Source organism: Rattus norvegicus, chromosome 5 (genome assembly GCF_021556685.1).
Source record: "Rattus norvegicus strain SHRSP/BbbUtx chromosome 5, alternate assembly SHRSP_T2T, whole genome shotgun sequence".
Lineage (NCBI taxonomy): Eukaryota > Metazoa > Chordata > Mammalia > Rodentia > Muridae > Rattus > Rattus norvegicus.
The window spans coordinates 63,657,026-63,673,315 of record NC_141538.1 but is presented as its reverse complement, the minus strand read 5'-3'; the positions used below and the strand labels follow the sequence as shown (position 1 = coordinate 63,673,315).

Sequence of the window (16,290 nt, the reverse complement as noted above, 5' to 3'; positions counted from 1 at the left end):
TCTAAGAGTGAAGAATAAGGCAACTGATTTCTGGTTTGCTAGCCAGGTGCTTGTGCTTTTGATTTGTAAAACTGACCATGATTGTTTACGGTAAATGGCCTGCTTAAAACACAGTACAGGGCCAGAGACAGAGCTCAGCAGTTAGAACACTGACTGCTCTTTCAGAGGACTTGGAGTTTGGTTCCCAGCACCCACAGGCATCTCACAACTGTATATAATTCCAGTTCAGGGTATACAGTGCCCTCTTCTGGCCTCCAAGGGCACCTGGCACACATGTGGTGAACAGATAAAGACAAAACATCCATTTACTTTTAAAAGGGTAAAAAGCACTACAGATTTTATTTACTGTGAACATTAAAAAAGCCCTAAGATTGCCAGTAGAGTACTAACTAGAAGAAGAAATAGCTCTTTTGGGGGAGAATCTGTGACATTCCTTGCTGAATGAAGATCAAGAATGGCAAATATATCTCTAATCTATTTTTGATTTGTTTTATTATTTTGAGAAAGGACTTACTATGTAAGGCTGGCCTAGAATTTATAACAGTCCTATCTTAGCTTCTGGAATTTTATGATTAGAGGCTCAAACTGCTTGCAAGGCTGAGTGAACTTTTTTACTTTTGATACGCTGGGAATCAAATCTTCCTTTTATTTTATTATCAATTCAATTATGTCCCAGTATTTTTCTGCGTGATGGTACTTAAATATCATACTATCTTTGGTTGCTTGTATCGTTTTGTCCTGCCCTTTTTCGCGTTTATTTAATTAGGGTGGCACACATTTAATCCATGACACGTGGAGGTCAGAAACTTTTGGGAGTAAGTTCTCTTTCTCTATCCACTATGTGGGTTCCAGGGATCTAATCCAGGTCATCAAACTTGATGGCAAGACCTTTTACCTAAGCCATTGTGTTGGCCTTTGCTTTTTAGTTAAAATAAGTTCATTGAGATTTTTATTTTTCAATCTTTATAGCTTAGTTCTTTAACATATATGTATGTAACTCTTAGCTTTTGGAAAGCAGTAAATATCCCTTCAGCTGTGCATACTCATAAATGTAAAGAACATTAGCACATTATGCTTGTAATACAGAGATAAACTATAGTTTATATCCAGAATACACTGTGTAGTAGACTAACCAGTGTTCCTCTTTACTCACTTCTGAGGGATGGCAGTAGAACTTTGGCAGTGTTTTTGTTCTTACCACGTTTATGAGATTTATCCCACACTGACAGCAAAGTTATGATGGGCCAGAGATGATCAAAGCATAGCTGTATTACAGCATTCAATTTTATGATGTCTTTTAATTTCCTCTCTAGCATCTTCTTTCCTATCTGCCATCCTGAAAGTTGTCTGTTCCTTACTATACTGCCAGTTATCAGAGCATAGCACTCAATGTCGACTTCATCAAAACCTTGCTAAGCAGTGATTTACTTGGTTATTGTTCTTCCCTTTTCCCCTCTCCCTCCTTCTTTGATAGCATATTCTTGTTGAAGGTAGGAAACCATGCCTTTTTCTAGTTTAGAGCTTGTAACTAAGGAGACTCTTAAATCTAAGACTGAGGGAAGGAATGCGGCGGCAAACACTGTCAAGGCATAGTGTTAAGCACATTTTATTTTATTTTGTTTTGTTTTTTTGTATGTGTGAGCACAGCAAATCTTTATGGAGTCCCCAAGGAAAACTTCACTGTCACAGCATAGTGAAGAGTGTTGTTCATGGTTTTAAATTGCTACAGAGTCACACAAATTTAAGGAGATTTAACCCACAGTCTAGAGTTTTTTGGTTCTTTTTTTCGGACCTGGGGACCGAACCCAGGGCCTTGTGCTTCCTAGGTAAGCGCTCTACCACTGAGCTAAATCCCCAGCCCCCACAGTCTAGAGTTTTAAGCTACAGTAGTTTACTTTCAGGCTTATGAGAATTATCTTCATTTCCTTAGCAGAGCCTCTAGTTTTGTGTTGTTTCAGTTATTTGGCCTTTTGTTACTGTTTGAGGGTTTTCGATTGCTTTCTAAGATAAATCTTAGAAAGAATCATGCTTTCTAGCCCAGGTTTGTTTAAACTTGGGATGTTCTTGCTTCAGTCTCCTTGGTACTGAATGAATGTAGCTAAAGTTTACTAAATAGAGTGGAGAGGCCATTCCCAGACAAACAGAACATTTGTATATGTTGTCCTTCGGCTGATAGTATAGAACTTTTAACATAAGTATTGTCAAGTCTTTTTTCACCATGCTCGCTAAAAGTTGTAAAAGTGCATTGAGGAAAAAATCCAGTGTAGGCAGACATTCACCACAAGTATAGTGATTTTAACCTCGGGTCTTAACCTGAGGTCTGACCTTTAGGGGTCATCAACAAAAGAGGTTAATACTAGGTATTTGGGAAACAAGAACTTAAATTCCCAAGCTGTGATGTTTTTTATTTCAAACCTTTTTGTGTGAGAAGCTCTACTGCTAGAGGCCTCCTGTATATTTTGATGTTTAAAGTTACTCCCCACTCCCTCTGCTGACAGAATCATCAGGCACTAGAAAAACCCAAACTGTCCTTCATAGGCTTGACTCTCCATATCTGTATGGCTAGCCATGAACTATCCTTTTCTTCTCCCTCTTTTTCCCAGATATCTCCCGGGGCAAATTCAGCACCTCTACCTGGCCATCCTAACAAGGTGATTTGTGAAAGGGTGAGACTTCCGAGCCTGTTCCCTCTCCTCCCAAGTGATCAGGACACTACCATTCAAGAGGATGCTCACTTCAAAGCTTTCTTCCAGGTTCTTATATGTTTACCCTTTCCCTACACAGGGCTGACAGCCACAGAGTCTAGCTTGTTTCTAGGAAGGTTTAAACAGGCTTGTGAGTGTCCTCTCACTTTTCTGTCGTCTGGGATAAATGCTTCTCAGAGACTTCTGGAAGGTAACTGAGCTTTTCTGAAGAGTCTCTTCTCTTGTACTACTGTTGACTATTTTACCACTCAATACTCTGTTTTTAAAAATCTTTCTTGTCATAATCATTTGTTCTAACCATTCAGTTTCTGTAGGAAAATAGAAAATACTAAGACACCTGAGCGGTGTAGGAAAGCATTTATTTTAAGCCATCGCTACTTGCTTAGGGCCCAGAACATAATGTGTTTGCTTTCCGTACCTCTTAGTACCGATACATACAAGTTTGATTTAAAGAAATTTAATAAGATGAAAATGAGTACAGATATATTAAATTCACCGTGGGTTATTAATGAGATCCCTTGGGTTTGCTCATTTTGGCTACTGAACTTTGATTAAAGAGAAATACTTAGGATACATTAAGTTTGGCATGTGCTGTGGGTACCTATAGGTGATTCAGGGCTCTTTAGTCTGGTACTCCTTTTACGATTTGTGCTGGATTTTCTGTTACGTGTATATTATGTCTTACTGTTTTTAAATCTCAGAATAAACTAGACATCTTGTTCTAAGTAAGGAAAGAGGCTTTAAAATGTTCAAGGTGCACACTTGCATTCAATTGTGGAGCGAGGGCCTCATCTGATTTTAGCTGTGTTGTGTTTACTGTATCACTCTACCGATAGATACTCACATTTCTGTAAATATTTGTAAGAATTTAGCATGTAGTAGTTTTAGGAAGCATAGCTGTCTGAATTGTGTGGCATATTGATATTTGATTACAGAATTGTCTGCATATAGAAGCTCAATATAATTAGGTGACTTGACACTTAAGAAATTTAAAGCCAGAGTTGGTGGCAAGTGCCTTTAATTCCAGCACTCTTGAGGCTGAAGGAGGCAGATTTCTGCAAGTTCAAGATCAAACTGGTCGACATATTGTTCTGGGACTGCCCAGTCTGGGGGGTGGGGGGGAGAGAGAGAATCAGAGAGACAGAGAGAGACAGAGACAGAGAGATAGATAGAGACAGAGACACACCTTACCTCAAAAACCAAACAAAACTGGAAGGAAAGAAAGGAAGGGCAGAGAGGAACTTTAAGGCTGGATGTCATGCACCTTTAATCCCAGTTTGGGAGGCAGAGACAAGTAGATTTATTGAGTTTAAGGCCAGCCTAGTCTACATAGTTAGTTTCAGGCCAGCCAGGGCTATCCTGTATCCAAAAATAAAAGAATTCTTAAAATTGCTAAGCAATACACTTAACTACAGATATTAATAAATACTTCTCATTTTCTGTGTTCTCCATATTCTGTTGAAGGTTTCAGGAATGAATATTAACTTTAAACTTAGTAATTACAAATGCAATAGATTAAAGTTAAAAGTTAGAGCTAACTATGCTTGGTGTTTTTCCTGTTTTGCTTTTTTTTTCTCCAAAGCTGTTGACAGTTGCACAGAGACCTTTGCCCATGTTAGCCGTATGCTACACCCTCTAACTAGTAATGTTACACCCTCTAACTAGTCATACGGGTTACTCTAATCCCTCAGGTTCATTGAGAAGTAAGAAGTATTTTAATTTTGTTTATAGTACTAATTTAATCTTTCCTCTACCTTTAGCACAAGGCTTTCCACCGTATTCTCTAGTGGAGAGCCAGAGATTTCTCTCTATTCAATTTCTGCCCTGGATAAGAAAGTAGGTGGGTCTTCAGAAGTCCTGAGAAATACTGACACACTGGCTAAATCTCATGTCAAAATGTGTCCCTTGTTTCAGCTGTGCCTTTCCCCTTAAAAACCTGACATGCTGTAGACACTACTCAGTATTGCTCAGTGGTAAAAAGTACTTTCTGTTCTTAACCATGAAGACTGGAGTTTGGATCCCAGTTTCCATTACAACAGCTCACACATGCTTGTGATCCTAGCTGAAGGGATCTGAAATCTTCCTCTGGCTTCCTAGGGTACCTACATACACTCACACAGACATGCCATAAGTAATAGAACCTTGTTACCCCATGAGAAGGGGATTGATTCTCAGATAAATGATTTGTGTGTGTGTGTGTGTGTGTGTGTGTGCGCGCGCGCGCATGGGCACACACCTGGAGCTATAACATGAGCCACTATATGAATATGGGCTCCAAGAACAATACCAAGCCATCTCTCCGGCCATTTATTTATTTATTTTGCTTATATGCTTACTGATTTTTTTTTTTAACTTTGAGTCAGGGACTTGCTTTGTTCAGCTAGTATTAACAGGTCTCTGCTGCCAGGCTCAACCTTTTTGTATTCCCATTTTCTCTCTCTCTCTCTCTCTCTCTCTCTCTCTCTCTCTCTCCCTCCCTCCCTCCCTCCCTCCCTCCTTCCCTCTGTCCCTCCCTCTCTCTCTCTCCCTCTCTCTGTGTGTGTGTCTGTCTGTCTGTCTGTCTGTCTCTCTCTCTCTCTCTCTCTCTCTCTCTCTCTCTCTCTCAAAACACCCTCTCTGTTTCCTAGGTGAGGCTTCCATTTTCCAAGAACTCAACTCTTCTGTAGTTAGCTTTCTTTGGGCATAAAATAATCATTTTTATTATAAACATGGAGTTAGACATATGGCTCATTATTAGGACAGTCGTAGCAGAGAAGGTATTGTTCTTGAGCCTTACTGTTGTGTCTGATAGTTTTCACTAGCCTAGAGACAAGGTGGCTAGGTTGTCAGGGGCCCCCATAGATCCATCCGCCTCCCTAGCACTGCCATGCCTCCCTGCCTGAAGTGATTCTGGGCTCAAACCCTGCTCCTAGCCCAGTGGCTCTTAACCTCCCCTAGTGCTGCAACCCTTTAATGCAGTCCCTCATGTCGTGGTGACCCCCAACCATAAAATTGTTTTCATTGTTACTTCCTAACTAGTTTTGCTGTTATGAATCATAATGTGACTATCTGATAGCCAGTCCCTGTGAAAGGGTAGATCAACTCCCACAGGTTGAGAACCACTGCCCTAGCCTATCACCAGTGTTAGTGGACAAAAAGCTTTTGCCATTTGTGACTTTTGGTGACCAATCGCGTCAGTCTTTGTTAACATTTCTGTGCTTTGTCTTGTTTTCCTCATGTTGGTGCAGAGGTCAGCCTTCTTGTACAAGGTTGTCTTTTGAGGTAGGGTCTCAGTGGCCTGGATCTCATCATAGTAGGTTACACTGCCTGACCAAGGACTCTGCTGTCTCTGTCTGTCCCAAATGCTGGGGTTAGCTTTGCTTTTTATGTGCTTTTTGTGGATAGAGCTCAGGTCTGTAGACTTCACATTTTAAGTATGGTTCCTTGTGGCAGTGAGAATGGGAGGCAGTGGGGTCTCATTGTGCCACCTCCCCCGACCCACTTCCAAGAAGCAGAGTTGCTCGACTTCCTTCCTCGGCTCAGTCCAAAACCCCAGCCATTGTATTTAGAATTGATCTTCTTGCCTCAGTTAACTCTTAATCTAGAAACTTCTCAGACATGCTCATGAGCTTGATTCTCTATCCCATCATGTTAGTCAAGATGAACCTTTACACCTCTTTTAACATAAGCCTGCCTCCCTTCTTTGGGAATGAAATTCTCAAAAAGTAGAATGATAGTTAAAGTCGTCAGATAGAAGCTGGAACCTGCTTCTGCTTCTGTTTGATACTCATCTTGAGACCTCCATACCCTGCTGCTCCCTTCCCTCCCTTGGTTCCCAGTCTATACCAGTGCTCAGTACAGTAGATAGTAGTTGTATGACTTAACGTTTTACACATGTAAACTGTTGACAACTCGAGAATTCAAAACTTTTTCTTTTTTTCAAAAAGACAGCCCCATCTGGTAATTCAGTGGTTTTTGGAGTTTGATTCTATCTAGCAGCACCGAGTGTCACTGGGAATCTCAGATCACAAGTAGCAATTCTTACTGGGTAGGTGGCGCACACCTTCTTAGTTCCAGCATTTATTTAGGAGGTAGAAGTGGATAGATCTGTGAGTTCAAAGCCAGTGTGGGCTACTTTGACACACTGCCTTCAAAAACAAGAAAATATAAAGTGGAATATGACATAAGCTGCCTGTAACCCCAGCGCTCAGGACAAGGAGGGTGGCGTCCGTAGAAGTTCAGTCTTTCTTAGCTATGGACAAGTTAGAGGTCTGTCTGCGCTACTAGGCAGTAATCTTCTACCTTCCTGTACATATGTGACATACATAGAAATGTGTGCGTGTATGCCTGTGTGCTCTTAAAGTTTGGGGAGTCTCATTATAAAACCTGGCTTTCTATTAAAATAATTAAACAAGTATATTTAAATAATACCATTAAGAGTATATAGGTTAGGTGATATTTTAGTGATACATTTGCTAAACAGTTTTGAAAGATCAAATGTACCCATTGAGCTATTTTTTTTATTTTATTTATTTTTTTTTATTTAAGAGAGGGTCTCATACAGCCTAACCCAGCCTTGAACTCTCTCTGTGTAACCAAGGATGGCCTTAGACTACCAGTCCTCTGGGTACCTTCTCCCAAGTTCTGGGGTCACACTCTAGGCCCGGCTCCATTGATCAGTTTGCTTTGTTCCTAAAATCAGTTGTTTTCTTTGCTTGTCTCTGTTGGCTAGACAGGTGGCTTACCTGGTCAAAGCACTTGTTGGACTTGCATTGGACTGGGGTCCAGTTTCTAGCCCCCCACCTCTCCCATATGGCTGAAAACCATTTGTAACTCTAATTCCAGAGGCTCCGATATCCTCCTGGTCTTCACAGGTGTTGGATACACATGGTGCACAGACATGCACGCATAACACCTGCATGCATAAAATAAAAATAAATATAAACTTATAGTATATGTTCACAAATATCAAAAGTATTTCAATGACTAATAATTAAAACTTGGGGGTATAGATTAGGTAGCGCAGAAATGGAACAGTCTTTCTAACAAAATGTAGTTGTAGCCTGCCATACTTTCAGCTAATTTGGAATTTTGGCAGTTGGTGAGATGCAATTGGGAAATTGAATTGGTTGGGGAATCCTGGAGTTAATAGCAATTACATGGTCATATAAATTTTATAGCTCCAAAGCTTATACTATGACCTTTGAATATTGGATGATACTCGCAAAGTACTATGACATTCTAAAAAGAATTGTTGATCTTAGTCAGTTGGCTCTCTTTTATGTAAAGTTTATCCATGTAACCATCACTGAAGAAATAACTTCCTAGATAACAAGAATGGTAGAGGTGTGTGCTTAGCACCCGAGATCAGGCCTGCTCAGGAAAAGGGGGCGGGGGGGTCTCTTCCTAACCAAACTTGCCATCACTGTCTAAAGGATGAGCGGATGGCTGATAGCACAGTGGCATTCCTCAGTGGGCTAGCATTTCCAGAAGGTCAGGCTTCTTAGCTGTCTCTCACTTGTTGTTATCCAGTGTGGTGATTTTCAAAGTTCAATTTTTACATGGATATTTACTTTGCAACCCCCCTTTCTCTACCTCTGCCCCTACATTTCCTAACTTAGAAGTTTAAATATGGATTGTTAGTGCAGTGCCTATCCTTTATGGTTTTTGTGAGAAATGCAGGTTTTACCTATTGCATATGAAGTAATGTAAATTCCATATGGCTTATTCAGTCGATCCTTTTGGTTGTGTTGGCAGAGTGAAGATAGTCCAAGTCCTAAGAGACAGCGCCTCTCTCATTCAGTCTTTGATTATACATCAGCATCACCAGCTCCCTCACCACCAATGCGACCATGGGAGATGACATCAAATAGGCAGCCCCCTTCAGTTCGACCAAATCAGCATCACTTCTCAGGGGAACGATGTAACACACCTGCACGCAACAGGAGAAGGTTAGTGATCACTGTTTGTTCTTTTCTTTACTTCCACTGGTGGGTTTGTGACTAGTTTTTAGTGTCAGAGAGCATATTTCTTTAGATATAAATGTCTGTACCTGCACATATGTATATTCATGCATAAAAGTTGAAAGTTGTTTAGGTTTCTATCTTAGGTTGTAAAGAATTCATTAAGCTCCTCATTAATAACTGAAGAAAAGGAAAGAGACTAAAGGGATCTACCTAACGTGGATCTTGGCCATTATATATAAATTCCACTGCCTTGATTTAGAACGGATTGTGAAGCTAGACTATAACTTAAAGGTAGATTATTTGCCTACTGTCCATAAAGTCCTGTGTGGGCATAATGTTATTATACGCTATGTAAAGATTACCCTTGCATTGTTCAAATGCTGATTTCTCTGCAACCATGTTTGGCTGCAATCTAGACATGGTGTTGTAATGCTTATTCTAAGACTCTCCTGGCTCACTGTTGTATAAATACTGCTCCCCATTTATTCTCTGATTTGTCAATAAAAGCTGATCAGCCAATGTCTGAGCAGGGGAGAGAATAGAGCTGGACTTCTGATGTGGGGGGAGGGTTGGGGAGACACCATTAAAATGCATCTGGACCAGTATGGTAGCCAGATTGGCTAGAGGATTAGAATAGATTAATAACTGTTCCCATATTATGCTGTAAAGCTTGATTAAATAAATCTTATAGTCTTTGTCTTATTTGGGAACTAGCTGAGGTAAAGAAAAAAAATCACATTTTAAATTTTTATAACAGCCCTATGTTTAGTACCCCTCAACACACACCCCTTCTTCTGGGCTAGTGTACAGTCCTGGTAATTGAAAAATGTGTTCTAAACCTTATCACTGTTAGAACATATTAGAGCTTAGAGATGGCCTACATCTGCCCTACCAGTGTCTGCATCCCTTAAGAGCTGTCTTTAACAAAACTGGAGTAAATTTAGTTCATCTTTTCAATGGAGTGTGGACCTTGCCTTTCCTTCTCAGAAGACTTAATTTCTTCCTCAGTTCCTTGTCCTTTAGTTGCCAGAGATCACTTTCTTATTCCAAGAAAATCAGTTTGAGTTGAGGTACCTGTTTCCATATACACAATAATAGTAATCAGAGGAAATTTATGGACTAAATGATTTTGTGCCTCTATACAAGAACTCGTGCGGTGAAGCTTTAACCTCCATTATGATTATCATTGGATATGGGACTTCTAAGGAAGTCACTGAGGTTGAGTAAGGGTATATGGAAGGAGTCCTTGTCTAATGGGTTGTGTTTCTATGATTGGGGACATCAGAGAGCTCACTCTGCCATATACAGACACGAGGGTAAGGCAGAGTGTCTGAAAGCCAGGAATAGAGCTCTCATCAGAATTCTTAGGTCAGTTACACCTCAATCAGAGACTGGGAGCCCTAGAACTTGAAGAGAACAAGATCCTATTTAAGACATCCAGGTTATAATGTTTTGTTACAGCATTCTGAGAAGATTGGATATGATTTTAAAAATCACCATTGATATCTCAAATTAGCCAAAATAAATCTGTCAGAGTTAAACTTTGTTTAGATACTTAACTTTTTTAAATGCCCAGTACTATATACTACATGGAAATGTTTGAGTTATATGTGACTACTAGTATGTGGATTTTTCTTTAAGTTACAGCTTAAATACCTGTTTATAGTCTTTTCCTATTGTATGGTGAACTGTTGTACATTCAGAACAGAGGAGACAAATATATAATCAAAAGATAACATGCATACACATGTAATAGATAATTGGAATCCTGATGGATCATACCAGTAAGCATTATAGTAATGACCTTTTCTGTCATTTACCCTATTACAGTCCTCCTGTTAGGCGTCAGCGAGGAAGAAGGGAACGTCTGTCTCGACATAATTCCATTAGTCAAGATGAAAACTATCACCATCTCCCTTATGCACAACAGCAAGCAATAGAGGAACCTCGAGCCTTCCACCCTCCGAATGTATCTCCCCGTCTGTTACATCCAGCTGCTCATCCACCCCAGCAGAATGCAGTCATGGTTGACATACATGACCAGGTACAGTAGCAGAGTATCCTGGAGATACAAATGGCCAAAGTTAATGGTGGTTTGTTAGGACCCATTGATTGATTGATTGATTGTTGTTGTTGCAGGTTTCTCTAATTCCTGAAGTGTGGCTTATTTAAGTTCTTGATCCCTTTTAATAATGGAAATTTAGCAAGGTGATATGGCACACACCTTGGATCTCAGCTAATCTCTTGAGTTTGAGGTCCTCTATTTAGGGCTTCAGTTAGACCTTGTCTGAATGAATGAATGAATGAATGAATGAATTGAATGAATGAATTGAATGAATGAATTGAATGAATGAGAGAGAGAGAGAAAATAAAGGAACATGAAATGAGTCACTGTTATTTTGAAGACTACTTCAAAGAATTGTATAAAGAAAATTATAAAATATTGTTGAGGAAATATAAGAAAATGTTTGTAAAAGATAAGCCATTGACTTGAAAGATCCAGTTTTGTAGTTCTGTCAGTTCTTAAGTAAAGAACTAGTGTAGAATTAATACACTATGCAAAATTAGTGTAGTCCCAAATAATATTACAGTATATTTGAAAAGTTGATTCTGATTTCTATGACATCATATTTTCCAGACTCACAGAGTCTGGCCTATAGACCTAAAGGACTACTTGTTACCTTGCTTTTAAAGAAAAAAATCATGGACTTGGTGTAAAGCCTCAAGCAAATGGTTCTCTCATGATTTGCTTTTCTCTTTAATGTATGGTGCTTGGCCTACATGTATTTCTGTGTACTATGCATATGTCTGGTGCTCACTGGAGGGCAGAAAAAGGTGTCAGATCTCCTGAAACTGAAGTTACAGCTAGATAGATATGAGTCACCTGTGGGTGGTGCCATCAAACCTGGGTCCTCTGCAGTAATTCTTGACCACTGAGCCATTCCTCCACCCCCTGCAAATAGTTTTTATTGGTGGCAGCACCATTTTTAAAATGCCAATTCAGAGCCACTGGAGATGGATCAATAGGGAAAAATCTTTGCTGAGTTCAGTCCCCAGGACCTACATAGTGGTAGGAAAGAACTCCCACAGGTTGTCTTTTTAATCACACACAAATATATGCAAGCTGTTTATTTCTAAATGCTAATTCACAGCGTATATAGTAGACTTACTGAATCAGACCCAGCAATAGAGGTTAATAGGCTTTCTAGGTAGTTGAAGTGTATACTTCAATTAGCCACTGTTGCATAATCCTGAGGAAAAAACAACATAAGCAGAAATAGCAATTTAACTTTTCCCCCAGGATTGAATAAAACCAGGGTTTTTTGCATCTCAGCCACACAGCTAAGCACCGAGCTAAGCAGCATTTCTAGTTTTAATTCCAGTTTTGGGACTAATTTTTTTGTTCTTTTTTTTTTTTCCCCCGGAGCTGGGGACCGAACCCAGGGTCTTGCGCTTCCTAGGCAAGTGCTCTACCACTGAGCTGAATCCCCAACCCCAGTTTTAGGACTAATTAAGGCATCTATGCCATAGTCAATTAGGCTAATGAAACATTATATAGCTTAGAAATAGGAAGACACATCTGTGGATATTTGGTATTTGATTATGGTGATGGTCGAATTTGGTCTTCAGTGAATGAATGATGGTCAAACAATTAGGTAGTTTATGAATAGCTCCATTCCCTTCAGGAGGAAGGACTTTCTTAAATAAGAACACATAAAAAGTAAGCAAAGCTAGTGGTATATGTGTATAATTAAAACTGTACTTTCATTGCTCAGATATATGCTATTTAATTGCTTGGCCAATTGCCAAAATAATTCATGAAAAAGGACTGACGGTCTTTAGCACTGATGCAGTAATGACTCAGTATCCATGAGAATGAGTTCAAACTCATATTTTATCTCTTCCACAGAAGTTCGTTCAAGTAGAGTTGGGTTGTACCTTAGTGGTAGAGGGTTGCCAAGCCTACAAGGTGTGGTCTCCAGCACTCAACCAGGTGTGATGGTGCTCCTGGGATTTCATTACCCAGGAAGTGGAGGCTGGTGTATCAACAGTTCAAGGTCATTTTCTGCTTCATAGAGTTCAGGGCTAGCCTGAGCTAGAGACTTAAAAAAAAAAAGTTCAAGTTAGAGTTTAGATATGTATTCGAAAGATAGTATTATTAGTGAAAGGGGTTGTTTTTTATGAAGTAGGAAATATTTCTTTTTAGTTTTTTTTTTCTTTTTTAAGATTTATTGATTTTTGTATAAGTACACTGTAGCCGTCTTCAGACCCATCAGAAGAGGGCATCAGATCTCATTGCAGATGGTTGTGAGCCACCATGTGGTTGCTGGGATTTGAACTCAGGACCTCTGGAAGAATAGTCAGTGCTCTTAACCACTGAACCATCTCTCCAGCCCCTTCTTTTTAGCTTTAATTTAAAAAATTTTTAGACTTTATTTTTTTGTGTATGAGTGGTTTTGCCTTTGTGTATATGTGTACAGCACATGTATACCTAGTGCCCGCCAAGGTCAGAGGAAGGTGAAGGAGCTTCTAGAACTGGAGTTACAGATGGTTGTGAACCAGGTGGGTGGTGGGAATTGAACCTAGGTCTTCTGCTAGAGCAGCAAGTGCTATAAACTAGCTTTCTCTCCGGTCCCAGCAAAGATTTCTTTTTTTTTTTTTTTTTTTTCGGAGCTGGGGACCGAACCCAGGGCCTTGCGCTTCCTAGGTAAGCGCTCTACCACTGAGCTAAATCCCCAGCCCCGCTCCAGCAAAGATTTCTAAATCTATGTGTATAAGGATGTAGCCACACTTGAAAAAAGTAGACTTCATTAAGATAAAAATGGATGGCTTCCAAGGTGGCTCAGCAGTAACGGCACACGATGTGAAGCCTGACCTACGTTTAGTCCCCAGAGCCTTCATGGTGCAAGGAAAAACCAAGTCTTGCAAGTTGTCCTCTTGGTTGAGCATGCATGTTTCCAAATATAGACACATGGAAACGTGATGGTGTGATAAAGGGGTATAAAGAGTTGGCTCAGTAGATTCTGGGCCTGCCCCCACAACCTTGAGGAATGGGATTAGTTGTGTAAGATGTCCATAAAAATCAGTTGATCAGAGTGGACAGCCTTTAACCCTTGAGGAGGAGATAGCAGATGGTTGGGACAAGCTAAATCAAACTGAGACAGAGAGCCCCCAAGTCAGCAAACCTGGTTTTGACAAAGTAGAAGATGGGCCATGAGCAGATAGTGGAGGCTATGAGAAGGAAAGTCTGAATGGTTAGTAACCTATACCAAAATTCTCTACTTAGAGAAATGCACATGGAAATCAAGCTACATTCCATTTCTCACTGACAGGCAAGCATGTTAGCAACACAAATCTTTGAGGAGAGATGCTAGGAATTGGCTGCTTTTACATCACTTTTAGAGTTTGATTTACTTTCTTTTTTTTTTTTAAATATTTAATTATTTTATTTATATGTGAATACACTGTGGGTGTTTTCAGACACTTCAGAAGAGAGCATCCCATTACAGATGGTTGTGAGCCACCATGTGGTTGCTGGGACTCAAACTCAGGACCTCTGGAAGAGCAGTCAGTCCCCTTAACTGCTGAGCCATCTCTCCAGCCCTTGATCTACTTTTTTTTTCTTTTTTTTTTTTTTTCGGAGCTGGGGACCGAACCCAGGGCCTTGCGCTTGCTAGGCAAGCGCTCTACCCCTGAGCTAAATCCCCAACCCTGATCTACTTTTAATAGAGCCTTTTTGAGTGATTTAGATGGTACCCTTAAAATTTTAAACATGGGAATGGAGAGATGGCAGAAGCATTCTTGCAGAGACTGGAGTTTGACTCTTAAGCACCTGCTTTGAAAGGTTCAAAACTGCCAAAAACCCCAATTGCAAGAGTTCTGACAAGGTCTGGCCATCACAGGCATCTGCATATAAACTCACACAGACACACATATTACTATACATTCAAATGATAAATAAATCTTCTTTCTTTGTTTTGTTTTTGTTTTTAAGATTTATTTATGTATATGACTACGCTGTAGCTGTCTTCAGACACATCAGAGAGGGCATCGGATCCCATTAGAGATGGTTGTGAGCCACCATGTGTGTGCTGGGGACTGAACTCAGGACCCTGCTAATATAAAACAGCAAGTTGTGTTTGTATTTGCAAAAGAGTAATTCTAGTGACAATTAACAAGTATGCTTGAGGTTAACCTCAACCGAGGGGAAGGCATAGCTGCAATAAATATGAGGTGGAAAAAGAAGGTTTGATCTTACTTACGTTTTTATGCTGGGTGCTGATAATAGAATCCAGGGCTCACTTGCACTGAGCTCTATATCACTAACCCAGATCTAACAGTAAATGCCACTTCCTTGTTTCTGCCTGTTGCAACTGAACAGACAAACACATGCTTTGGGCTAGAGAAAGGGCTCAGCAGCTGAGAGCACTATCTGTTATGAAGAGGACTCAGGTTCAATTCTCACAATAAAAATGACAGCTTACAATTATCTGTAACTAGTTCCAGCTTCTACACTAATCCCCCTAAAGAGAACAAAACAACAACAAAGTAACATCTCATGGAAGTTTCAGTGTGTCAGTTTGTCACACTGTATATCCTTTTGCCCAAACAGCTTCACTTGCAAATGAGTCATTGCTGGTTAGAAGCATCTGACTTCTGCCATACTTTCAAAACTGGCCTTCTCTGGGACTCCTCTTAGATATTCTGTATTACCCAGTGTCATGGAGATCCAGCAGCTTTGGGTCTGTAGAACTGGCCCCTTTCAAAAGGTTATAAATGGGACAGGTGTTTGGTTCTGGATCTGGGCCTGGGTAATAAGTTGGTTTGCCTGCCAGCTCTCCTGCACCAGCACCACCAGGGTGAGCTCTCCTTTGCCCAGGTGAGGGGCAGAATTGGCTCTTCAGTGCTCATACCATCAGGGCCAGCTTACTGTGCTGCCCAGGTGAGTTGTGGCACCAGCTCTACTCAGCCTTTGGACAGCCCAGACAAGGGACATACACATGGCCTTTGGTGGTAACATGGGCCATAGACATCATCACAGAACCCTGCTGCTGCCGGTCCACAGACTCAGACATGGCCCTTGGCACAGCATAAGCCAGGACATCACCATGACCTCAGGTGGCAGTGCAAGCTCTTCCTCACCACCTTGGCATCTTCTGTTCTGCCCTTCTTTATAGCACACAAACCACTTGGCTTCTCTTCCTTTCCTATCTCTTCGCCATCTATTTCCTCACTTTCTCTTCCATCAGTTCACTACCTATTTGCTCGCTTCTGTCTGCAGTGTTGTCAGGGCCCATGCCTGGACCCTAAAATAGTTTTATTTATTTTCTACATATGAGTGTTTTACATACATACACATAGACAGACCCACACACATGCATACCACATGCATGCCTGGTACCTGCAGAAGTCAGAAGAGGATGTTGCATCCCTTGGAGTTATGAATGATTGTGAGCCACCATGTGGGTGCTTAGCCTAAACCCAAGTCCTCTGCAACAGCGACGGTGCTCTTTCCCAGTTAGCCGTCTCTAGCCCCTCTTCTTCAGTCCTTTAGCTCTAGTTCTAGTGCAATCTTCATAGTTATCTTTCCTGTGCAAAGACTGAAAATACTCTTGTTGAGACTACTAGAGGAAGCAAGG

At 40.6% G+C, this 16,290-nt stretch overlaps 1 protein-coding gene across 30 annotated transcripts in view; it reads left to right on the top strand.

Annotated features, from left to right (window-relative positions):
* Rnf38 (ring finger protein 38) overlaps positions 1 to 16,290 on the top strand; it is a 108,728-nt gene that overhangs the window by 72,410 nt on the left and 20,028 nt on the right. For 12 of the 30 annotated variants that reach the window (XR_015687499.1, XR_015687496.1, XR_015687498.1 and 9 more), the window contains 2 exons: positions 8,442 to 8,635; positions 10,481 to 10,694. Coding sequence is in view for 27 of the 30 variants with exons in the window: in XM_087660264.1 (XP_087516390.1) it covers positions 8,442 to 8,635; positions 10,481 to 10,694 (408 nt within the window). In the remaining 3 variants the exon portion in view is untranslated. 30 annotated transcript variants of the gene reach the window in all.